This window comes from Dermacentor andersoni, chromosome 6, assembly GCF_023375885.2.
Source record: "Dermacentor andersoni chromosome 6, qqDerAnde1_hic_scaffold, whole genome shotgun sequence".
Classification (NCBI taxonomy): Eukaryota; Metazoa; Arthropoda; class Arachnida; order Ixodida; family Ixodidae; genus Dermacentor; species Dermacentor andersoni.
This window is the reverse complement of record NC_092819.1, coordinates 162279993-162306832: the sequence shown is the minus strand read 5'-3', so window position 1 is coordinate 162306832 and position 26840 is coordinate 162279993. Positions and strand designations below refer to the sequence as shown.

At 45.7% G+C, this 26840-nt stretch overlaps 1 protein-coding gene across 1 annotated transcript in view; it reads left to right on the top strand.

Moving 5' to 3' along the window:
- The window catches only part of LOC126523729 (endochitinase-like), a 50027-nt gene extending 24987 nt beyond the window's left edge, over nucleotides 1–25040 (top strand). The window contains exons 5-7 of the mRNA XM_055066847.2: nucleotides 4508–4711; nucleotides 9788–9901; nucleotides 23541–25040. Of these exons, the coding sequence (XP_054922822.2) occupies nucleotides 4508–4711; nucleotides 9788–9901; nucleotides 23541–23654 (432 nt within the window). The 3' untranslated portion in view covers nucleotides 23655–25040. The remainder of the gene's footprint in view (nucleotides 1–4507; nucleotides 4712–9787; nucleotides 9902–23540) is intronic.
- The last annotated feature ends 1800 nt before the right edge of the window (nucleotides 25041–26840 follow it).

Sequence of the window (26840 nt, the reverse complement as noted above, 5' to 3'; positions counted from 1 at the left end):
GTACTAAATAAGTATAAATCTCACCTACAGCCTATTGAATTTGGAGTTCCACAGGGTAGCATACTGGGACCACTTCTCTTTCTTTTCTATATTAATGATATTGTAAAAATACATGAGGATTGTAGATATGTTATTTATGCCGATGATTGCTCGGTACTCGTTAAGGGGAAAAACATTGATATTGTAAGGCAAAAGGGAAGTGCGTTCTGTCACAACTTGCAGATTTGGTGCCAGAACAATAGCCTCATTATTAATGAGTCAAAATCTAAGTGTGTGTTGTTTCGCACCCCGGGCACCTTAGAAAATATAGACGACCATATTGCTCTCGGGCCATTCAAAATTAAAATAGAAAAGTTTGTTAAAATTCTAGGTGTCAATATCGCAGAAAACATGTCTTGGAATGAACATGTGAAAATTTCATTACCAAAATTAAGTAGAGCCGCCGGTGTATTAAGCCAGAGCCGTCACACTTTTGCAGTCAGCATTAAAAAGATGGTATATTTTTAATTCTTTAACTCTCACTTACATTGCTGCATGCTAATATGGGGAAACACGACTGCATCAAACTTGCAGAAACTCTTCCTTATTCAGAAAAAGACACTTAGATCAATAGGAAATTCCTCGTTCTGAGAACATACAGAACCACTCCTTCACAAACATAAAATTCTAAAAATCCACATGTCCTGCCCATGCCCATTTCTTTTTCTTGATTTCAACTAAGATGTCATTAACGCGCGTTTGTTCCCTCACCCAATCTGCTCTTTTCTTATCCCTTAACGTTACACCTATCATTTTTCTTTCCATAGCTCGTTGCGTCGTCCTCAATTTAAGTAGAACCCTTTTCGTAAGCCTCCAGGTTTCTGCCCCGCACGTGAGTACTGGTAAGACACAGCTGTTATACACTTTTCTCTTGAGGGATAATGGCAACCTGCTGTTCATGATCTGCGAATGCCTGCCAAACGCACCCCAGCCCATTCTTATTCTTCTGATTATTTCACTCTCATGATCTGGATCAGCAGTCACTACCTGTCCTAAGTAGATGTATTCTCTTACCACTTCCAGTGCCTCGCTACCTATCGTAAACTGCTGTTCCCTTCCGAGACTGTTAAACATTACTTTAGTTTTCTGCAGATTCATTTTTAGTCCCACCCTTCTGCTCTGCCTCGCCAGATCAGTGAGCATGCATTGCAGTTGGTCCCCTGAGTTACTAAGCAAGGCAATATCATCAGCGAAGCGCAAGTTACTAAGGTATTCTCCATTTACTCTTATCCCCAATTCTTCCCAATCCAGGTCTCTGAATACCTCCTGTAAACACGCTGTGAATAGCATTGGAGAGATCGTATCTCCCTGCCTGACGCCTTTCTTTATTGGGATTTTGTTGCTTTCTTTATGGAGGAGTACAGTGGCTGTGGAGCCGCTATAGATATCTTTCAGTATTTTTACATACGGCTCGTCTACACCCTGATTCCGCAATGCCTCCATGACTGCTGAGGTTTCGACTGAATCAAACGCTTTCTCGTAATCAATGAAAGCTATATATAATGGTTGGTTATATTCCGCACATTTCTCTATCACCTGATTGATAGTGTGAATATGATCTATTGTTGAGTAGCCTTTACGGAATCCTGCCTGGTCCTTTGGTTGACGGAAGTCTAAGGTGTTCCGGATTCTATTTGCAATTACCTTAGTAAATACTTTCTAGGCAACGGACAGTAAGCTGATCGGTCTATAATTTTTCAAGTCTTTGGCGTCGCCTTTCTTATGGATTAGGATTATGTTAGCGTTCTTCCAAGATTCCGGTACGCTCGAGGTCTTGAGGCATTGCGTATAGAGGCTGGCCAGTTTTTCTAGAACAATCTGCCCACCATCCTTCAGCAAATCTGCTGTTACCTGATCCTCCCCAGCTGCCTTCCCCCTTTGCATAGCTCCCAAGGCTTTCTTTACTTCTTCCGGCGTTACTTCTGGGATATCGAATTCCTCTAGATTATTCTCTCTTCCATTATCATCGTGGGTGCCACTCGTACTGTATAAATCTCTATAGAACTCCTCAGCCACTTGAACTATCTCATCCATATTAGTAATGATATTGCCGGCTTTGTCTCTTAGCGCATACATCTGATTCTTGCCAATTCCTAGTTTCTTCTTCACTGCTTTTAGGCTTCCTCCGTTCCTGAGAGCTTGTTCAATTCTATCCATGTTATACTTCCTTATGTCAGCTGTCTTACGCTTGTTGATTAACTTCGAAAGTTCTGCCAGTTCTATTCTAGCTGTAGGGTTAGAGGCTTTCATACATTGGCGTTTCTTGATCAGATCTTTCGTCTCCTGCGATAGCTTACTGGTATCCTGTCTAACGGAGTTACCACCGACTTCTATTGCACACTCCTTAATGATGCCCACAAGATTGTCGTTCATTGCTTCAACACTAAGATCCTCTTCGTGGCTTAAAGCCGAATACCTGTTCTGTAGCTTGATCTGGAATTCCGCTATTTTCCCTCTTAGCGCTAACTGATTGATCGGCTTCTTATGTACCAGTTTCCTCCGTTCCCTCCTCAGGTCTAGGCTAATTCGAGTTCTTACCATCCTGTGGTCACTGCAGCGCACCTTACCGAGCACGTCCACATCTTGTATGATGCCAGGGTTAGCGCAGAGTATGAAATCTATTTCATTTCTAGTCTCGCCGTTCGGGCTCCTCCATGTCCACTTTCGGTTATTCCGCTTGCGGAAGAAGGTATTCGTTATCCTCATATTATTCTGTTCTGCAAACTCTACTAATACCTCCCCCCTGCTATTCCTAGTGCCTATGCCATATTCCCCCACTGCCTTGTCTCCAGCATGCTTCTTGCCTACCTTGGCATTGAAATCGCCCATCAGTATAGTGTATTTTGTTTTCACTCTACCCATCGCCGATTCCACGTCTTCGTAGAAGCTTTCGACTTCCTGGTCATCATGACTGGATGTAGGGGCGTAGACCTGTACAACCTTCATTTTGTACCTCTTATTAAGTTTCACAACAAGACATGCCACCCTCTCGTTAATGCTATAGAATTCCTGTATGTTACCAGCTATATTCTTATTAATCAGGAATCCGACTCCTAGTTCTCGTCTCTCCGCGAAGCCCCGGTAGCACAGGACGTGCCCGCTCCTTAACACTGTATATGCTTCTTTTGGCCTCCTAACTTCACTGAGCCCTATTATATCCCATTTACTGCCCTCTAATTCTTCCAATAGCACTGCTAGACTCGCCTCACTAGATAATGTTCTTGCGTTAAACGTTGCCAGGTTCATATTCCAATGGCGGCCAGACATGTACCGGCACAGACATGCGTCTGTGCCGGTACAATTTATTGACTCCGTTTTTTTGTTCAGGGACAAAACCCATTATTTTTGTGAAATCTGGTGATGCTTCCACTCGTATTCAAAGCGGAACATTTTGCGTGCATGCTTCTTAACATGTACAATATCTTGAACTCAGCATTTTATGCAGTGCTAAGTTTTGTTGCAGTTCGCCTCTAAGTTTGGATAAGTCCGCCCGTCTGAACTGCATTTGGTATGCTAAGAGGGGGTAATACCCCAACAAATGGCTTTAAAAGTGTTGGGGAATATATCAACTTCCACTAGCGAGAAACAATTCAATATTTGTTCAGATATTGAAAGGTGTTTCTGCAGTTTTTAAACGGAGAAATTTGCATATAAAAGGTATTCATTCAAAAATTGTCTTTTTCGCTAGTCACTGCAACGGTCACTGTGAAATTGTTGACTGAAATTTCACAGAAAAACGTTCACTCGTTGCAGAAAAAGTGTTCCTCCTGCAAGTCAAAACAGCGTTTTCAGAAATACTTAATAAATTTTAACTGCTCGACCATTCTAGTATGCACTTGGGGCGTAGTCTGCAGTATCATCTGCATCATATTTCTTTTCGAAATTTTTCCTGGCACTTGCTACAGGCTTCTTTCGAGTTAGCATGAGTGTTGCATTGCTTTATTTATAGTGTAAATTGCAGCGTAAGCAACCTTTTTTGAAGCTACGGCCACTGTTACGAGCGAATATGCATCAGATGCCCGATTTTTTCATCGCTTGTGGTGCAAGTACAAGCGGGTCACTTAATGGACATGTTTTGCATAAGATTAAGTATTTATTGGTCCTACATTTGAGAAGCGGTGTTTAGGACAGATTCTGGGTACTATTTCCCCGTAAGCTTTCGTCTGCGGCTATGGTATTCTCCTTTTAGGGGGTAACAATGTCCTTGTATAAAAGATTTGAGCACTCTCCACTAGGCCTATGTTCTACGGCTACTACATCAAGAAACTTAAGCCAGACTCTTGATATCATAGAGGAACACATGATAATGAGGACCTTGGACCCACATTTGCTGCCTCTCATTTGAGCGATAGGACCAAGAACGGACATGTCAGCGGATATAGCAAGGCTCGAATTGCGAAGGGGAAGCTGCCTTGCCGCATGCCCACACTTTCGCCGTCTCCTACTCAGCTCCAAATTCTGTGTGCAGGCGAAATTGGTGAATTCAGTGGGTGCCTCGTATGCCACGGAGGATCAGGCCCACCTGGTGATGTCTCGCATGATGCTGACTTTCTCATTGGCGGGATTCTACTTCGACTTAGAACAGCCCAGTCCACGGCACCGTGGACACCCACATCCACCGCTGCCCCGGGAGGTGGTGCTTGATAGCGCCAGCTATGTCGCATACCACCAGGTCAGTAAGTTCGCAGTACATACTTACCTGGCGAAAGTGCTGGCACTCATACGTTTTGCTAGTAGAAGGTAGTTTTTCTTCTCTTATGCTTTTGTTACCTGTATTGAGGCAAATCGCTCACAACTCGTGGCTGGCTACAAGTTTCTATAACGTTTCCGAGAAATGTATTTCTCTGTCTTTGTGTAAAGTTGCCAAAAAGTAAAAAAGAGCCATATCCATACAAAGCTAAGCGGTACGCTTTCCACCTAAAGCTGCACAGATCAGTATTTGAAATTGAGTTGCATGTAGAAATCTTCGAGTGCGCTGTTCACATACTGTTCACACATGAGCGTAATTTAAATGTGCTTCATGAGCAAAAATGATAAATCCAAGCTAGCGCACGCAATATAGAACGTACCATGAGTTGGCAAACACAGTACGGCGACTGCGGAGGAGAACACCAAAGTAACATTGGACGGCTACTTGACATCACCCTCGGACAACATCATGAAGAGCTCTCGCCATGTCTACATGGCTACCTGAGGAGAACTACAGATTCTCTGAAACAATCACCCTACTTCTTCCACCTTTTGCAAGGGTTCTTTGATTCCATCTGCTGAGAAACTTATCGTTGGCCTGTCTGAGCCTATTATATTAAAAAAATAACATTGGCCTTTTATGTAATGTGAGGAACCGGAAAACATGAAGTCTGCGGAATAACTGGGAGGAGCGGTGGCCAAGCCCATATAAAATAGAATGCGGTGACGTCCTCTCGGGGGAACACAAGGAAGCCTTCAAAATGACCCAATGCGTTGGCTTGTCTCGGAAGCTGGAAACATTATACACGAAAAGTACGTATCTTTCAACAAGAAGCAGTGACTACCGTTGTGCAGTACCAGCACGCAAGGAAATGGGAAAGCTGATCGCCACCCTTGTTTCCACTGAAATGTTATTGGTTGGCCATTTGCACGCGTGTTGCCAAGGTGTTTTAGAAGGAAGTAGTTGTTGCGGTGTCTGTGTCGTTTAACTGCAGCAAAATAATTTCCCAGCCCTTGAGTATTCATTACGTGTCACCAAGGCAGAAGGAGATTTAGTGGGGCAAATGTCAGTGTCTTTGGATGGTGCACAAACGTCTACAATAAACATTTTGTGGGCCAACGGCATTAGGTCTTCTGTAAGCGCGCGCGTGCTCTTGCTTTAAATTAGACCCCTTTGTGGCTTCTGAAAAATTGCCATGGGAAAATGGACATCAGTGACACTTGCGCGTTTTACTGTCTCCAGCTTCATGTAGCGATTACTGGTAGTTGCATCGAAAACAAATATTACCAATGGTTCAATAAAAACTTTAAAAGTTTGAAAGTTGCAAGCAGACAGCATGGATGCGTTATGTTTCTGGCAAAGCCCACGCGACGGGATGACTAGAAAGCACGTCGACCGAGCTTTGGCAAGTACAATACATGCTGGAGAAAAACGCGGCTGAGTACATATCACAATGAATGCGGAAATTAACGCTATTAGCAATGAATCAAAGTAGTGAAGCACTGTACTGCCACCACAGAGACATGTCACGTATCAGCGAAGCTCCTCTCTCACGCTTCCCCTCTACATACGCAAGGTCATTCAGTGAAGCTGCCGCGAAGTTTGCGCGTGGCGCTTGTGTGAATTCAAATGCATATGTCTCAATATATATGACGCAGGTTCAATTCCGCACAAGTACCGGAGAAACGTTAAGTTTTCTTTTTTATATTGAAGAGGCGGCACATATTAAATGGCACACGGTTACCCAAGCTGGCGTCAAAGAGGTTCAATAAAAAGCAGCACATACCAAGTGTCGTATACCCAGTGACCCAGGTTAGCTTCAAAAGGTTAATTGAAGAGCAGCACATAATCAGTGGCACATATGCTGTAACATTAGTTGCGAAATTAACTAATAAGCGGCACGTAACCATTCCCACATACCCAGTGACCCAAAATTGTACGGGAGCTGCTTGCGAACCCTATTCTGTCAGCACACCAGCCCAATGATTGATCCATTATGCTACAGATTGCCGAGTGACGCATGTTGACGGGAAAATGGCTACAGACCGACGGCCTTATGGCCCCGTAAAAGTGAGTCAAGTACGCTAAGAAAGCTGCTCGCAAAAGATGCATTAACTAGCTACGTGTGAGGACCATATAACGGCAGACTCGTTTAAAACAACACGTGAGAGGCGGCGAATCAGTGCAAGAAAAGGGACGTACTGTCCAGGCGGGTTTTTACAGAGAAGCTGGTAAGGGCTAGTTCGCCCTGCATCGTGTCCGTGTATCGACGCGAAACTCTAGCCTGCTGCTCCGGCGTCCGCTTTAGACGCCGCCTGCGTGCGTGCCGTGGAGCACGTGCCGTGATTGACGTAGCCCTACTACATTAAAACGACGTTATATCACCAACCAATCATATGTGTCATGCGTTCCGTGAAGTAGAGATCGTGCCGGAGATCTCATCAGTTGCCCGTTGGACTGACGATGGCTGGGTCGCGTGCGGTTGGTCCTCAGAAGGGAGGGAACGGAAGTAGCGGCGGCTTTCCTAGAAGTGCAAATGGGCACTGAAACGTTGCAAAAGAACGACGTTTGCGGGCCCATTAGCGCAACCGACCCACGACGAAGGTGAAGCACGCGTTAAGCACTCCCCATACGTGGGCCGATCCTGAAGATAGTGCAATGCCGCCCCGATTCACGGCGGAGGTGAAGCAGGTGTTAGCAGACCCCATACGTGGCCCGATCCCGAAGACAGTGCAATTCCGGGCCGACCTCCGGCGTAGATGACGCAGGTGTTAAGCACTCACCGTACGTGGGTCGAGCCTGAAGGTATGCAATGCCCAGCCGACCCGCGGCAGAGGTGAAGCAGGTGTTAGGCACTCCCCTTTTCGTCGGCCTATCCCGAAGTTTGTGCAATGCCGGGCCAAACTGCGGCTGAGATGACGCAGGTGTTAAGTACTCGCCATACGTGGGTCGATCCCTAAGGTTGTGCAATGTCGGACCGACCCGCGGCGAAGGTGAAGCAGGTGTTAAGCATTCCCCAATTCGTCGGCCGATCCCGAAGATTGTGCAATGCCGCGCCGACCCGCGGCTCAGATGACGCAGCTGTCAAGCACTCGCCATACGTGGGTCGATGCCGAAGGTAGTGCAATGCCGGACCGACCAGCGCCGGACGTGCAGTTCGCCACTAAAGGGCCACATGGACAGCTTCGCTGGTCATCGTTCTTCACGGAGTGGAAGGGCACTGAGCTTTTAATTTTTGTATACCAGGCATTCTATAGATCACAACCTTTCTCAGAGCGCTCTGCAAAATCCCTCTACTTAAACAGCAGATGGGCAAAGTTATTTCTCGACCTCCTTCCTTCTTTCACAGAGACCAAGCAAACCACATATTTTTAATGTGTAAGTGGCAAAGCCTACCATGAGCGGCCCGAGATACATAGAGTATTTTCAGCATTAGATTTTAGAGGAACTGTCGAGTTCCTTTCAAACATTTATAAAACGTATTCTCTTTTGTAGTTTTTCTTACAGGTTGGTAATGAACAGCCGCTTGTTGTTAAGTCCTTTGCTGCAACTATGTACTGTTTCTATTATTGCGATAGCGTTTCTTTCATGACCGATGGCAGACTGCGTTTGGTACCAGAACACGGGATGAACAAGTCGAGTAGGCGGGGCGTCGAGGCTTAGAGGAAAGGATTAAGGATCGCGTAGTGCATTGGCTAACGAGAATTGTTCGGTATGTGCGATAGTGGCAAGGTACCTCTAAACCTCTGAGCTTCAGCCGTGCAGTCAGGCGCCACGGCGAACAAAATGTACCGTTGCAATGGCAAGTCACATAGAATAGCGGTAGTTTCGAAACGCAAGTTATTTAGAAGCTACAAATGCAATAATTTTCTTCAGTAAATAGTTCCGTAAAAGCTTCTTATTATTACATTGACATATGAATAAATACAACACCAATAAATTTTGAAGCAATAATGTGGTGAGTGGATTTTCTATGCGATATTAAGAACCAATAATTTATAACTGATGCTAGCCTAACAGCTTCTGCTCCGCAGCAGTTAGTTCTCTACTACTGGGTAATATTTCTAAATTTCAGCATGCATTTTAAAGAGACTATCTAAGATGCCAACTAGTCAGTCTAATAATTAGAAACCTGGATTTAGCGTTATCAAGCAGGAAATTTCTGCCCCTTTCTAAAATCCACCTTAGAAGAAAGAAACAGTGTTGGTAATGCGCCTTTTTGAAAACGTCTACATTTATTTGAGCGCAATGCGCGTTTGCTTGGACGTGGTGCTTAAACTAAACTTAGGAAAGGACCAGCGCTGGAGCGCCAGCAGCAACCGTCCCCCTCTTATGCCGCCGCCATTCACTCTCGCAGCTACCAGCGCGAGAGAGGGTGGAAGCAGGGCAGGCGCCTTCCAGGCTGTTGTTCTCGCCGCTAGATACAGCACGCATACGATTATTTGGCTTATACAGTGACCTATACTCCTGCTTCATATGTACCGTTGATCGACCCGTTTTTTACGGAATTCCGCGATGAAACAACAGACGCTACCTATATATTCCTACTGCAAGGAATATACACATTGAAGCGCGTAATTTATTTTATAAAGCAAATGCCTTTCTAGATTTGGCCTTTCGCCTTATCGTTCGTTTCGCCAGCCGTTCATTGTGTATATATATATATAAAAATCAAGTCATGTAAGGAATTAAAATTTTCTTTTTAGAAGTTATTATAAATGCCCTCGAAATGCGTCGGCACCGAAGGCGAATTCCACAAGCGACGAAGGCACCGCACTCCGCAAGAACGCCTCGATATGCCACGAAACGTAACCCTGAAAGCGAACGTCAGCGCCTGGATATTCAATTACATTGCCCAAACTTTGTGCGGAAACCACTTTCGATGGTGTCGGTAGAAATTTTTTTACTATGTCAGAATTAAAAAACACGAAAACAAAATAACAGAGCCAGTGAACAGGATTGACACCTCGCTGTAAGTTACACGTCTGCAAAATTACGATATCACTTATAGTATTTCCACGTGAACTTTAGCCCAGTCACTCTGTTCCGTTGTTTCAGATATGCGGGGACAAGCAATGGAATACGACCTACAACGCCGTGACTGGTTGCGTCGAGATGATCGGAGAAAACGGGTGGATTTCATACCCGGGAAGACCGCGGAGAGAGCTACTGGCAAGCAAGCATTGTTCTCGACATTAGCAATTAATTATTTTTGCCGAAATGAATCAATACATCATGTGGTTAATCTTTCATTTTGTCAACGAAATTTTACACCTTGTCATGTCTTAGTCAAACTAGCCTCTCTTATTAGTGTCTTTTACGAAAGCAAAAAATATTAAGCAGGGCCAGATATCTGTTCGCATCGTAGCGAACCAGCGCAGGAACCGCACAGGTCAAGAGAAGGCACGAAAATTTATTGGAATCGCAACTAACGCTTTATTAGAAAGAGGAAGATTAAATACGTACAAGCAATATCATGTCATATATGCTGTGGCGTTCACAAAAACAAAGCACATGTTTTGACTCACCTCAAGGAGCAAAGCCGAAAGATGACATTGATCGTACAGTTCGAACAATTGAGCTGCGCAACTCAATAGCAGTTACTTTCAAGGCATGAAAATGATTTTTTATGAATGATGAACGGAGGCCTACATTTGTCTCCACATATTTTAAAGGTGAGCGCCTCTATTATTTACCCTGTACATGTATCCTTAATTTTCGACGCTTCACTTTATTACCTCACGTGTACCTTTATTAAACTTTTTCTGTTTTGTTTTAGGCCTCACTGCTTCTCAAGGCAGCTAGCCCCCGCTGAGGCTTCCGTGAGCGATATGGGCATGCATGAAAGAGCAATTCAGTATGAACTGCTAGAGCAAGATATTTATCAGAGTAACCTTTTAGCGCTTTGTGGCGGGAATAGTTAGACCATACGTTGTCGACAAAGTTAATGAGAAATGACATATCACCTTGGTATTGTATTGACAGCATTGACACATACATGAGAAATCGCGTTGGATGCCATTGGCATAAATGTTTCCTCCTAGCGATACTTTCCCAAAATGCAACTATATTTGTGCTACGACGCGCAAAGTGTGGGTACCGGCTGTCGAATTCTGTGCAAGAGCCTCCACTATCACTACAGAGAAAGTAACTGCTAAATTCGTATTACAAAATCCGGTTAGAGGCTTCTGGGACCGAATTCACAAAGCTTTTTGTTCGTAAGTGCTTTTTTTTCGTTGGCGGATCACCTTCTCCAATGCTGTGTCCTACATTACTTTGGGCTGGCACGAACGTTTTTGGCGTAAGGATGTTTTGCGAATACGGGTCCTGTTTTCGATAGTTGGCTCGAAAGCTTAGTCAAGCTGTCGTCTGTACTGCTTTTCTGAACGCTGCTCTTAGGCGCCGCTTCCTGCGTTGAGCATCGGCATGCCTCGGCGTCGTACCTCATAACCGAGCGAACGAACTTAGCGAAACATGAAAGCGAACGCGGAGCGCAGCGGTATATGAAAGAAGACAACGGGAGCAGGAAAGTGGAGGAGGTGGCTACAGTGAAAGCGTGAGGCAAAGAGGGAGTGCAGGGTAGACGGCCTATGCACGCGCTGAGTTGCCGGCCGCCATTGCATCAGCAATCGCCTGAGCGATCTCATCTGCGCTTCCGATTGGGGGGGGGGGGGGGGGGAGGCACGGTGGCGTTAGGTGAGGAGGGCTGGGGCGCTATAACGTAAAACTATTCCAAACTTTTCTATTCCAATTCTGTAATCAGCCCTCGGCGATTGCTCGAAAACTTTTCTGGACCACCCCCACTTCACCTGTCTGTCATGCGACGTCACGAAAACCGCGACAGCTCCCCATCTGATATGACGTGTACAGAGTTATTATGCATGATTACCCCGAAAAAAGAAAAATAGTTATTTCTGATTCGATGCCTTTTCGCCATTAGCGCCCGGCTATTGGTCAAAAGTTTTCGGGCTGCAGCCACTTCACCTGCCTGTCACGCGACGTCACAAAACCGCAAAGCTCACCGCATCAAAGTGACGTGTGCGCATTAAAGATGCAATAATATGCCGAACAAAACTGAATTTTCTTCTGAATAGCCGCAGGCTGCCCCATTCCGAAAGGAATAAAAGATGGCTGCCGCCGATCGCTCAGGCGCTGGGTACTCGCACCTGCCAGAGAACATGAGTTTGTTTGCGTATTATAAATGTTTTTGCGTGGCCGTGTAACGTTTTTGAGCACTTTCGGCACGTTTAGGACCTCATTCTCCCAACTCTTCTTCGCTGAGGATACGTTTTAGCGCCATTCTTAAGCTTCCGTTGCATGCCGCCGCGATTTTCGACCAGCCACCGCAAACTAAGTAAGGGAAAGCGGACCAATCGCAGACGCCGGCACCACCTTCTTCATCCGGTTATCGACTTTCAGTGCAGTGGCTCGGCCCCATCGAATCCCTCTCCTTTTGAGCGTGCTCCTCGGCTTTTGTCAGCCAATTAAATATGACAAGCCACTCACTGTAGACAATATTATTCGTTTTTCAAGCAAAGAAAAGTGACCTCCTATGAACGAGAAGAGCGTTTGAGTGGTCTGTTCAGACAACCCTGCAGGTGATTTCCCGGTGCTTGCGTCGGCAGTTACGAAAATTAGACGTCACCAGATTAGAATAAAAACATATTGGAATAGTTTTACGTTATAGGGCGCCTGCGCTCGTCCGGGGCGTCAGCTGCTGAAGTCAGCCCGCGGTACCAGCGTGTGTGATGGCTATCACTGCTCCTGCAAGGGGCGATGGCGAGCGGGTATACGATTAAGGCTCGATGTGACGCTTCCTTGGGTGTTGTTGCCACTGCTGGCACTAGTGGCAGGATTCCCCCGCGACGAACGGCCGCTCTCGTCGTTGGTGGAACGAAAGCGTGAGAAGAAAAGTGCAGTGATTTGAAAGACGGGCTGTGCGGCTATGATGGCTACGATATGGCGTCAGAGTGACGCGCGCAGTCCGCATGGAAACAAAGCGCTGCATCGCGCCCACTTGTCACCCAGGCGCTGCCTCTTGCGATCTCTCGATTAGCGAGGCAGTCGTGCCACACTTCGGTCCGTTTGCAATGTGCCGAAAGAGACAGATTATCCGCGCCAGCTGCGCTACTCGCCACCTTGGGTTCCTTATATAAACCCTATACGTAATAATTTTTATACAAGATATTGGCGCCTGAAATGAAAACACGCATTGAGCTGCGCTCAGATTTCGCATTATGGAGTATCGTAATACTCGGTAAATTCTTATTCTCAACCCCCTGTTTTGTGTAAACTGAACTGAAATAAAGTTAGTTTGATTGATAATACGAAGATGCAATCGTGCGTAATTGGTGTGTTGCCAGGTTATGGCAGTTTATACCATGATAGCGTGTTTGTATATGGATATCAATTATGATAATTCAATGCTCATGTCGTGATCAGTGCTGTCTCGGTGGTGCTTTGTCACCATCCGGGGATACTCAAATAAAGCAGTGCCAATGCGGACGTGTCCCTTCGAGTCCCAGCGTTATATCAGCTCCCAGTATCAAAGCAGCCAGCGTCCCGCAACTTTGCCCCGCTTACACAGTGATCCGCCAACACTCAGGGTAAAACCAGCTTCCTTGAACGTACACACTGCGCAGTACTTCAAGCATAAACCATTGCACTGAAAGACACTGAAAAATGGATATTTTTACGAGAATATTTTTTTTAATTCACTCGCCTGTGATTACTAAATTACAGCCTCTACACCGCATGTACTATCACGTTTGCACACTGACTATGCACAATTCTACCAAACAAAAGAAAAATAATTGTTTCCCATTCTACGCCTCTTTGACCGTTATCCCTCCGCTGTTGTTCGAAAGATTTCGGTGTCCTCCAACATCGCCTATCTGTTTGCAACGTCAAAAACCCGCGAGAACTCACCATGACGAAGTGCCATACACGCATTGAAGACGCATTAATATGCCGAACAAAACTGAGCGTTTCGGTGGAATAGCCGAAAGGTGCCCCGTTACGAAATGAATAGAAGATACTGCCCGCTGATCACTCAGGCATTAGGTACTCGCAGCTGCCGGTGAGAATAGATTTATTTACTTATAATAAAAAAAATATGAGTTGCTCTATAGCGTTTTAGATCCCTTTACATATCTACGTCATCGCTCTGCGAACTACGGCCAAAATTTGTTATGGGGAAATTTTTAACCGTCCGTTGCACGCCGCTGCGACTTTGCAATAGCCACCGCAAGCTAAACAAGACAAAGCGTGCCATTCGGAAACAACGGCATCGTCCTCCTCATCCGGTTTTCAAGTTTCACCGCACTGGAATGGCTCAACAGAAACACTCTGCATGTGTGCGTATCCTTCGCCTCTGATCAGCTAATTAGATAAGAATCTGTGAAGGTAGGCACTGCTATTTCCCCTGAAAGCAAACAAACTTACTTGCTATAAAGGAGTAGAGTGTTTGACTGAGCTGTTCAAACAATGGCTGCGGGCCACCGCTCGGTGCTTGCGTCGGTGGTTACGCAAGTTTGACGTCGGGAGATTTAGATGAAAGCATATTCCAATGCTTTCACGTTATAAGGTCACTGGTGCCACTGCATTGTTCAGACGTATCCGACCAAGCATTTGTGCTGCAGCTGCGTTCGAAAAGCGATTTCCCGCTGCACTAGGAGCTCGTATTTAGACAGCAAGAGCCCATCTCGGAAGCGCGTCTCGAGTTCTTTCTACGTTGAAGAAGACTGGAGCTTCCACCGACATCATGCGCCCTCCCGCACGGCAACTGCCAGGAGTCGAGCCAAGACGTACGCTTGCGAGGCGGCAGTGACTCCAGCTTATCGAGGAGGTCGCCCAATCACTGTCCGCCATTGTAGCCCGTATAACTGCAGAACTCGACCTCTGGTTGTAGTTGCAGTTCGGCTGAAGAATTGCGTGATTGTAAAGTAAGAACGTCTCCTGTGGAAAAATACTTTTCGGTACAGTGGCAAATGCTGGATTCAAAAGTATTGTCCCACGGCAAATCTTTGTGTGAGCACTTAAAGCTTAAAAGAAATCCTTAAACAATTGAAGTTTGGAAGTCACATAGACCAAGGGACTGTCGACTCAAAATATTTATTCATTTATTACGTTGTTTATTTATTTATTTAGTTATTTATTTATTTACTTATCTATTCACTGCCAGATAATCAGGCCGAAGGAGGAGTGGGCAGTACAAAAACTATGTAGTGGGTAGTACGAGGGTACGGAAGGTTCGAGTAATACAAAAATGTAGGATAAATGAACATCCTGCGACAACTGAGACAAAGGTATATGGCAATAAAAAATACAGGGGCGCTATAACATAACGCTATTCCAAACTTTTCTATTCCAATCCTGCAATCAGCCCCCCATGATTGGTCGACCCATCTGCTCTGCGCTGTCTGTCACGCCACGAAGACTGGGGACACCGATTATGCATGATTAGACGAAACAAAATAAAAATGATAATTCCTGATTCGACGCCTTTTCGCCATTAGTAATAAAGGCATCGTCTGACCAATTGCTACTTGTCAAAACTTTTCGGGCTGCACCCACTTCACTTGCCTGTCAGTCGACGTCGCAAAACCGCAAAAACTCAGCGCGTTAATGTGACGTGTATTCGTTAAAGGCGTATTAATATGCCGAACAAAACTGAAATATATTCTGAATAGCCGGAGACTGCCCCGTTCCGAAAGCAATCAAAGATGGCTGTCCGCAGATCACAGTAGCACTAACTACTCGGAACTGCCGGGGAGCATGGATTTATTTGCGAATAATAAAAAAATGCCTGGCTGTATAATGTTGTCGAGACCTTTCGGTACGTAGACGACATCATTCGGCAAATTCTTCTTTGCTGAAGATACCTTTTAGCAACATTTTTAAACCCGTTGCACGCCGCCGCGATTTTCGACCAGGCAGCGCAAGTTAAGGGATCGGAAGCGGGCCATTCGCAGACGCCGGTCCCAATCTCCTCATCCGGCTTTCCACTTTCACTGTACTTGCTCGGCCCCATCGAAACTATCTCCACTTGAGCGTGCTCCTCGCTTCTTCTGAGCCAGTTAGATAAGAAAAACTGCACAATGTAGGGAATGCTATTGGGTTTGAAAGCAAAAGAAAGGGACAGCCTACAAACGAGACGCGCATTTCACTGGGCTTTTCAAACAACGCTGCAGGTTACCGCCCGATGTTTGCGTCTGTGGTTACGCAAGTTTCACCTCAAGACATTGGAATAGAAACATACCGGAATAATTTAACGTTATTGGGCCCCTGGTGATTGCAAGTACAAATAACAACAGAAAATTGAGGCACTCAAGCAGAAACAACGCCATGCTGTAAAGCACCACGGGAATTATAAAATTCAGGGCTAGATTGAGATGGGTCGCTCAGGAGCGCCTCGAATGTTTTGAGCCACTCTTTTTAAAAAATGAGTGAGTGAGCGGAGGTTCAATATAAGTGAGCGGCAGTTCTTTTGGAGAGAGGAAGCTGGTTCTCGTTCATTGAGCCGTGCCGAACCGTTTTGGCAGAGACGGGTCTTCTGCTGGGTGCGACTTTCGCGCCATCCATTAGCGCTTCGAGATAGAAACTGCCCTCCCACCCTTCTTCGCAACAGTCGCAACCACTCCCTCGCCTTCAGTGCAGATGGGTTGGTCAGGAGCGAACCAGATATTTTGAAAACTTCACTTACAGCGGGTACATAGAGAAAGGTACAGCAACAACGACGAAGAAAAGCGCTGACGTCCTACTGATTTTTTTTTAAATTTCAATAGCATATATATATATATACATATATATATATATATATATATATATATATATATATATATATATATAATGACACCAAGACAAAAGCGCTCGCTCCAAAGCAAGTAGGCGGCATGCGCGATGTCCAATTTGAGATTGCGCATGCGCGCTCGTTCATCTTAAAGAGGCGTTCTTGGTTCGGTTGAATTTTGAACGCGTACCCATGCCGCCTCCTTGCTATGGAATCAGTTGGAAGTCAGCGCTTTTCTTCCTCATTCTTTCAGTCCCTTTGTCTACGTACATGCTGTAAGTGAAGTTTGCAACGGAATAATAGCCCCATTAGCCCGTACCCAAATTCTGCTTCAGGATCCTTTGAGCCGCTCAAAGAACGAGTCAGCCGTGGTTCAGTAAAAGAGCGGCGGTTCTTTTCGAGAGAGCAAGCCCGTTTGCTCTCGTTCAGTGACTGTTCCAAACCGTTCCATCAAAGTCGCGTTTTGTGCTTGGATAAAACCCCTTAGCCTTTCAAAAGTAGCGTCATTCCTCGATCTTTCCGGCCCTCCGCTCTCTCCGGCGTATCCTCCTCGCCGCCTCCTGTCGCCCCAGCCTCCTCGCTGCCCCATTGGCCAATCCGCGTCATGTAAAAGCAGGCGTTGGGGTTTTGTATATATATATATATATATACATATATATTTCCAGCGCGCTCCGACCTCCATTCTCCACTCAGTGCAACGACAGTACGCGCAAACCGATTATACGAGTGCGTTAGCGGCACAAATCAAGTGTGTTAGAGATGAAAACTTCATATTCAAGCCGTGCCAGACAACGCGAGTGCAAAACATTTTTTTTACCATCCGGTGAGCGGTACGCACAAAGAAAAATATTGGAGGACGCTTAAGCTTCGCCTTTAAGAGTGGAACGCGATAGCGTTATCGCACCCCGTTCGCATCGCCTACTCAAACAATCTGTACGCAAGCCGAACGTCGCGATCGGCACAGACAGCCGCGCCGCGACGCGCCATGAAGGCGGACGCGATCATGGGGCGAGTGGCGCGCCACGTGTCGGGGCAGCGACGTACATTGCGAGGACTGTGTTTGCCGCAAGATGGATCTGCGTGTGCGCAGAGCGCCGAAGAAATGTAGCGGGAACGTGCTTCGCTACTCGTGAAACTGCGACTTCTGTAAATTACATGCTCATAATTACCGATATACGCCGCAGTAAAACTTTCTACGGCACGTTTCTAAGGCAACACCGCATTTACTAGAGGCGATTTTGTCCCACGTTGACAGATCGAACTCGTGGCTGAGGGGTAGCGTCTCCGTCTCATACACCAGAGACCCTGGTTCGAATCCCACCAGCCCATCTTGCAAGATGTTTTTTTATTTATGAAGTGCCTTCTGGGATTTATCGCTCACGGCCAACGCCGCTGACGTGGACACCGACGACACCGGCTTTTCTGCGACACGAGCTCCTTAACGCTTTCGCGTTAAAAATCGTGGTATAGCATAGCGTCGGGCAGGCTGATTTCAAGGAGGTTGCGAAAACCGCACGGCTTTGTGAAGTGCTACGGTTCTTCATTAGCTCTTATATTGAACCCAGTTTACGGCTGCTTTTTGCAAGATGTGCTTGCGTATGTGTCTATGCTCCGCACAGTTTTTAGCGTGTTTAAGTTGGCTTTTTTTCAAGGTGGTAGCATTGTTGTATAAAGTTTGGCCACAAAAGTGTTCGCACCTGCAATGGTCGTGTAACGTAGAAGCGACTTAACTTAACAACAATCTTAACTCTACAATCACAAAGCTACCACGGCGCACAGCGTTCTATTCGTGCCTTCAGTTGAAACTGTTTCTTTAATGGAGAATAGTAACTCCCTCCAAAAGCGAGAATAGACCTTCCCGGCATTTACTCACTGCATCGTTCATCGTCAGGAAGAGGAAGCCAGCAGGTCTTAAACAGTTGGGTGGTAACGTGTCTAAAAATGATGGCGCCCATGCAGTGCAACACAGAAATACAATAATGTGCTCGACTAATTTTTGATAGGCGTTGAAGAATACTGGTGCCACAAGGGATGTTGCGAAACTTGTAATTCCAGTCTGACAACATTTGAAGACGCAATAATTTGAAAGCTATTTCAAAGATCACCCATCGTATTGTTATGAGCCAGTTGTCCATGCGTATATAAAGAGGCTGTAGTGAAGAGCGGACAAGAGGAGGACAAAGTGAGGTCTATCGTCCGCCATCTTTGTTGTTGCTGCTCCACTGTCAGTCTTCTTCACTCTTAAGAAAGTGTGCACCCATTGGAGCTTATCTTGTCTCCAAACAATAATCGTCATTTGCCTTGCTTGCGTTTCCTCTCTTGAAACTGGGCGCTCGCTACTTTCCTGTCGAGAATGCTGTGTAAAGATGATAATGCGCAAGCCGTTTGTAACGAGGAAATACTGGGCTCGCAGCGTTAAAGAAAGGAAAAGCGCAGAAGACGGATAAAGATTATTGTTTGGGGACAAAATAAAACACAAAAGGTGGAAACTTTTTTTAGAGCGTTGTAGGTAGTGTAAAGAAATCCCCTTTTCTGTAGATCTCCCCATAATGTCTTGGTGGAGTTTCGGTGTACATCACGGTGGGATGATGATCGCCGTGCACGTTTTGTTGGCCATTCGACAATGTAGACTGTGAGGGCCGTTGCTTCGGCTTCGGCTACCACAACACCGATTGTCTTGACCCAACCCCGAGGCCCTGGTTCCTTCTGCGACACTGACACCACGGACGCCGAAGACTGGCTAATTGAATACCCACGATCCAGCAAGAGCAACCAGTGAAACCTAACTATAATGCTGGATGTTATCATCCATTACCTCAAGAGAACGGCCCATGTTTGGTTCCAAACACACGAAAACAACTGAACCAGTTGAGACACCTTCAAGCAAAAAATGCAGGAACTCTTTGACCAGCCAATGGGGTGCCAGCGAGCTGCCAAGAAGGAACTTTGGTGCCGGGAACAAAGATCTACTGAAATGTACGTTGTGTATATTCAGAATGTAATATCACTGTGACGGCGGATCGAAGACACGATGGCGGGAGTTGACAAGGTCAGCCACATTCTTAGAGGCACCGCCGACGACGTCTTTAATTTATTCGTGTACAAGAACTACTCGGCCGTCGACGACATTGTAAGAGAGTGCCGACGCTTTGAACAAGCAAAAAGCCGTCGTGTCTCACCACAATTTCTCGGCTCCCTAATACCACCGCTACCTCATAGTGTGGAGGGGTGCAGCAACCTAGTGCCGAAAACGTGCTGCGTCTTGTCCGGCGCAAGACTGAGCCTGCGTCTCCATCGGTTCCTCAGGCTCGCTCTTACAACGAGTCCCGCCTGGTAGTGTCTTCGGTTCAAGCTGTCGTACGCGAAGCGTTCGCGAAGCATCCGTCCCATCTGTGCTGTAAGCAGCCCTATGGTCAGCAATATCTTTCGACCTCCCCTCCCACAATCGAACTATCTCGGATACCGCGACCCAAGCCAGTTTCGCACGCATGAAGACAAGCCAATATGCTTTACCTGCAATGAGATCAATCACACTTGTCGATTGATCACGCCATTGTCGCTATTGTCCGCTTTCATGTCCTCGTCCCGCGTGCGCTTCCCGACCGGAAGAAAGCCGGTCCTCGCCCCTTCACGTCCGCAATGACCCGCCGTGCTATAATCTTGCTGCTGCGATTGCCCATCGCTCGTCGTCCTCATAGCCTCGCCATCCCACTTCGGAAAACTGAGCAGTGCAAATCCCGTGGGTGATGTTGCATTGGCCAACCAACCCGGAAATTATCTGTAGACCCTGACCACCCGACAATAATGCCACCGTAGTTAGGACTGCGTTAATGCCAGCCGCCTTAATTTTTTACTCTACTGAGCAAAACTGGTCGATGACACAGAGAGTGTCTCGCTATTGTTCGGACCATCGACGAATTTCGCCCTTACCTAACATTCTACCTTTCACCGCCATTACTGACCACCATGTTCTTTGTTGGCTGTCTTTTCTCAAAGATGCCACTGGTCACCTCGGTCGTTGGGCGCTGCGGCTTCAAGAATGCTGATATACAGTAGTTTACAAATCTGGCCGCTTGCAGCAGGATGCCGACTGCCTCTCCAGAGACCCCGTATATCCAGCGAAGCGACTCCGGCGCTTGTGTTCTTTCATTCTCTCAACCCTTCCACATTGCTACCTAACAACGCCTTGACGCGTCCATGCGTATGAACATCAAAAAGTTGTACTCCCACGCTCCTGATCCTTCTCTCCGCCTTTTGTACCCCGCAATTACACGACATATCGTCGCAGTTTACTCCCTCGTGGTCTTGACCTGTTGCTTGTCATCCCTGCTCACCTCCGTTCCACTGTGCTGGCAGAGCTGCACGACGCACCAACGGCGGGCCAGCATGCTGCGTCATGCACATACAACCACGCACGCCACCGTTTCTATTCGCCTGGGATGTCCCGTTCAGTGCTCCGTTACGTGGGCTCGTGCGACCTTTTCCACTGCTGGCAAAGGTCGACAATGCCGCCTGCTGGCCAGCCTCTGGACATTCCGTACGAGCCATTACACCGCGTCGGCCTCGGTTTACTTGGTCCGTTTCGCTTATGCGCCTCTAAAAACAAGTGGGTCGCCGTTCTAACAGAATATGCTACGCGGTTTGCGATTACAAGCCGTTAAATATCCTTAAATGTTCTACACATGCACTTCCCACTAGCTGTGCCACCGACGTTGCAGAGTTGTTGCAAAACGTAATATTCAGCACAGGGCTCCTCGGTGACTGCTAGCCGACCGGGCAGACAGTTCCTGTCGAGAATACTCAATGACATTCTAAAATCTTGGGCAATGCAGGATATATTGACTACGGCCTACCATCCCCAGACGAATGAGCTAACAGAACTCCTGAACCGAACACTTCCCGGCATGTTGGCAATGTTTGTCTGATGACCACCAGGATTGGGACGCGGCATTACCCTTCGTGACATTCGTGTACAACACTTCCAAGCATGAGACCACTGGTTATTCGCCATGTTTTCTCTTATGCGGTCGCAACTCTGCATTACACATGGACACCCCGGTGCTTTCTTCTGGGTGACCCCCCCTCCATTGAACATGCTTTAGAGACTATAGCCCGTGCTAACCATGCACGTGAAGTTGCTCACACTCGATTTTCTGAGTCACAGTTACACCAACAGCCTCTTAGAACAGGCACCACAGAATCACCCATTTTGTATCTGTATCGCTGGTCCTCTGGTGGTCCCCAACACGACGTGTCGGACTGTCAGAAAAACTGCATTTGAATTACGCCGCTCCATATCGGGTGTGCCGCCAAGTGACAGATGTCACTTATGAAATCACTCCACCAGTGCTTTTGTCATCATTTGCTTATCCTCGCACGGACGTTGTACGCACTGTCCGTCTCAAGCCCTATCGTGTCCCGCACACCACTTAATGGCTTGTGTGTTAGTTCATTCATGTAGCTTTGTTCAGCTGCGCCGATTCGGTGCTTTCACCGCCAGAGGCTGGTCTTATGAGTCGGTTGTCCTATGGATATAGAATAAGCTTAAGTGTAGAGCGGACAAGAATAGTACGAAGTGAGGTTTATCGTCCGCCATTTTTGCTGTTGCTGCCCATTTTCACTCTCCTAGTGCATCTTGTAAATAAACCACCTTTTCTTTAGATCTCCCGTAACAGTGCTTTTGATTATATACATTTTTCAGATCTACAGGTGGCTAGCCCAATTTCCTGCGAGACATACTGTAGACATGATTCGCAAAGTTACGTTTTAACAGGGCCATGAAAAGAACCAGCTGCAGGGGGACGATGCTTCGTGAAGAGGGTTGTGCCCCATCTGTGATACTTATAAGCGAATGGAAACAAAGTAATATACCTAATGGTCACTTTAACTCCTTGCGCCTCTCTCTAGCTTGGAGTGGCTAAACCAGGCGCTAAACCAAAATACTTGCTAGCAGAGTGTCGTACAAGTTAAATGTGAGACGCGTTCTTAGCACATAACGGAGCAGGTGGGCTTCAGCCATCTCCAAGCAAATGTAGGAAGAGTGCACAACGAATGACACATGGACTGACTGGGTGGTGTGGAGCTGTGAAAAGAAAGCGATGAGTAGTCATGGGACCGGAACAACCAAAAAGCTAACTTCACGTCACATACTTTTTGCTTCTAGTATCATACATCTATCGCGTTAGTCCGTCATTTTTTAATGTGCAGTTGAAAGTTCTGTATGAGGTTATTCTTTATTTTACGCATGTGCGTGTTCGAAATGTTTGTGAACCACCGTCTCGACGCAATGCGCGCTGCTGGGGCAGTAAAAACTATCGACTCTTACGAGAAAATAAAGAAAAGCGAGGTGCACAAAGTGTGGCATCGCCGGACGCCCGCGTACCGGCTTTGAGTGCTCCATCATCGCCATTACCTTATCGTGTTATTTCTTTATTACACACGTTTTTATGCGTGAGTGATCTTTATTTGTAGCCCCTAACCTTTTTATTTCCGCTATCTGGTCGTCAAACATTTCTGGCCTCTGCGCAAATTTTGTTTTGTGTCAGTCATTGTTGAGCTCGTGTTAACGGGGAAGGAACGAACGCTCCGTATCCTTTCTGAGGCTTCCCGCTGGTCTCATAGGAAACAATGCATTGGTTATCAGAATAAAACTAAAACATGAAGTGAACCAATCAGATGCGTCATTAGCGCCCTATTTTCACTTTTCAAAATAAATATTGTAATTCGTGTAACGGAGCCTTCATAGGGCGCTCCAAAGTAACAAGTCGAATTTGTTGGTATGTGTACTCCGCATGTTGGTGCATTTGAATATCTTGAGAGTATTTCTCCGAGCGTACGGTTACGCACTATACGACACTCTTTACGGTAATTAGTTAGCTATGTAGGGCATCGAAGGCTATGAATCAATTCATGCTACGAGGCGGCAATCGCTCATCATGTGCAGTGCTTAATTTACTCATAATACTAACTAAACGTCATAGCGTTAACATCACTCTTTTTTTTTTCTTTTTCTGGACGCAGTCAAAAGTGGCTGGAGCCATGCTCTTCGACTTGGACATGGACGACTACGATGGAGTCTGCGGGAAGAAACATGCGCTAACCAAGACTTTCTCGAACTTACTTAATATGTCGTGACGTACAGTCACTGCACTGAAAGGTCGTGCAGTCATATACCTTTATTAACCGCGGATAGTGATTTAATATTGTGCGGGAGAAAATTTGCAATGCACACGTGTTATTCATAAATTACTTAAGCATCCTAAACTTGTACTTAAGATGTCATGAGTATGAAGTTTGCGTTCACGTAATTTTTCTCTTTTGTACGAGATACTAATTATTGGCTCTCATTTTAATGCCAACCCTTGTCTCGAAATTTAAAAGAATTTTTACTGTTTTCCTCTAGAACGTGCATGAATGCATGAATTGGTTTTGTTCGAAAGGTGAAGCATTTGCAGGATATTCTGAATCTTATTCGCAACCCCAATGTCTTGTCAGGCGGCGCGCAGTGTATTTGTCGAGTTTCTCATCCGTACCTTAAACAAATATTAATATCGTGCTCCTCTCTCACGCAAAAGTGCGGATATTTGGGCGATGTAGCAATAATACGCTGTTCAATTTTAGAACGCGAGGATGTTTGATGAAGCAGCATGGCAATCACACAAAACACCACTTTATTGTTTATATTCAGGCGGTGAAAAGGTCACAAAGCATTATCTGCCGCCACTGTATATTCGGTTACGCTTTTTCTATGTTTTATAACTCATGAAAGTGTCATCAGTGCTCCATATAAATTGCAGCTTAAACATTGTCATTCAGGAACTTATTGCAAGCATTTCGCAGAAGCTGTCTGTAATACACAAGTTTTTTAATGTGCCTAATGCCCGTATACAGAAGAGAGGCCGCCCCTATACTCTGGAATCGCAAAGGCCTGATTCACAACTTAGGTCACATTAAAGAATTAACAAGCAACTTTTCACCTGTAGCATTTTGCATAGAATAAACAAACATAGGCCCTGAGGATAGTCAATTCTCCATAGGTTTTATGTTGTCCGAAGGCACCGCGAACATTCCAGCCGTCTGTAAGGAGCAGTCGCTGCAGTCGTGTAAGCCGGCACTCTTACTCGTAATGTTCACTTAAACACTACTCCTGCAGTCGTAGCCGTCACTGTTTTGTCGTATACAACGGTCAGCATCTGTTCAATGTACATTCCTCCTCATACCCGCATTGAAAGTAGAGAGCCAGAAAATTTATTACAACAGTTGCCTGAGCCTATTCCTTTAGTGGGATATTTGATTGTCCATTGTACATGTTGGGGCAGTTATAGAACTCACCGAAGAGGACAGCTTATTGAAAATTATTTCATGTAATAATATTTATCTCTTAAAGTCAGGTGAACAGACCCATTTTCCTCCTACTTCAAGCAATTTTAGTTGCTTGGATTGAGCTTCTTGCTCACCATGGGCTTTTATTGATATTAAATGGGATGTCTTGGACATCTTACATGGCAGCGAATATTTACCTGCTATCATCAAACCCGCGTCACCGCTACCCAATGTAAATTGCAAACGGCGTCGTGGAAAATACATCTTACTGAATGGCCACTTTTTATGGAACATACAAAACTTGTAGAAGCCTTTTCAAGTGAGCCAATGAAAATTTCTCTGTCGTTTTAATTTCAGCGGCAGAAAAGGCAATCCCTCAGGCATCCACCCTTGTGCACAAAGAATTCATCCCTGTTGGACACCTGAGTAAAACCAAGGGTAAAAACAACAAAACAGGGTTTGTGGAATCTTACAAGATACTGGACCTATAACCACCTCCTGGCCTCTAAACAGGGCAATGGCAAGGCCGGTGAAAAAATAATCATGGAAGCATTACATATCATCAATAAACCGTTCAGTCACATCTAAACGAATGTGGGAACAGGTAGGGAAGTTTAGGGGATATTGCTCATCTTACACAATACCGTTGCTTACAAACCCAGACACACAAACAGAACTACACTAACAGGCTGACATAGCTGGCGAACACTCATGTTGTTTCCAGCTCAGCAAATTTCTCAAAGAAATTTTTAAGCTATAAATTGTCTGCTGAAAAACATAAACTGCCTACTACTGGCGCGTCAGATGACTTATATAACATCCCCCTTACACTGCAGCAATGAAACAGAGCCTTCGCTACAGGTAAAAATTAAGCAACAGGTCACTTATTCACTACTCCATGCTGGCACACCTATTCCCAACGTCTGTACAGGTCCTTCTTGAATTTTGAATATGATCTGGGATAATGCTGAAATAGTGGGGAAATGCAGCAGCAGTTCTATTTCTAAAAGCTGGTAAATCCCCAACCTCCGCAAGGAGTTACAGACCCATTCTCCTCACGAGCTCGTTGGCAAAAGCACATGAAAGCATTCTTAATATAAGGCTTTCATTTATTTTAGAATCAAGAAACCTAATAGACAGTCGCCAGTGCCGATATGAAAAGTGTTGAAGCACTGACCATCTTGTCCGTCTAGAATATGAAACTCTACACGTATTTTTACGCAAGCCACCCGGTCTTGCAGTTTTCTTTCGTTTACAAAAAGCCTATGATACCGCGTGGAGATATGGAGTTTTAAGAAACCTGGCTGTCCTCAGGATCCGTGGTAAAATGGTGAACTGCCTGATCTCATCTCTAATAGACCATTTCAGGTGCGTTCGGCACACTACGTTCTCATACATTTAAACAGAAAAATGGCATTCCGCAAGTCTGTGTTCTCAACACGAAACTTTTCATAGTAAAAATGAATTCAGCTAATAAGGTTATTCCGTCCTCTAGTATGCCCTCTGAATATGTCGACGATCCCCAACTGATTTTCCGCGCCTCAAATTTGTCAACCTGTGCGAGGGAGCTTCAAATGAAAATATTTGAACTTACACTAGAAACTGAAAAAAATTTGCTTCCGATTCTAGACTCCGAAAACTGTTACTCTTGTTTTCTCAGCAACGACTACACTGCGACCTAGTCCTGAAATTGGATGATGCCACACTGCCGGTCAAACAACATTATAAATTTCTAGGAGTGACCTTTTACACAAAACTAAGTTTCATCGCCCACTTAAAGAAACAAAAATTAAAGCAAGCGAAGTGTTCAATATTCTCCAAGTGTTGTCTCATAAGCGCTGGTGTAACGACCGAACATGCCTTTACATATTTAGCGGTCTGACTTGCGTACCCTTCTATACTACGATTTTATAGTTTGTGGCTCTACCAGATAGTGTTATACATTCGATGACTTAACCCGGTACATAATCTCGGACTACAGTTGACAAGTGGTGTTTA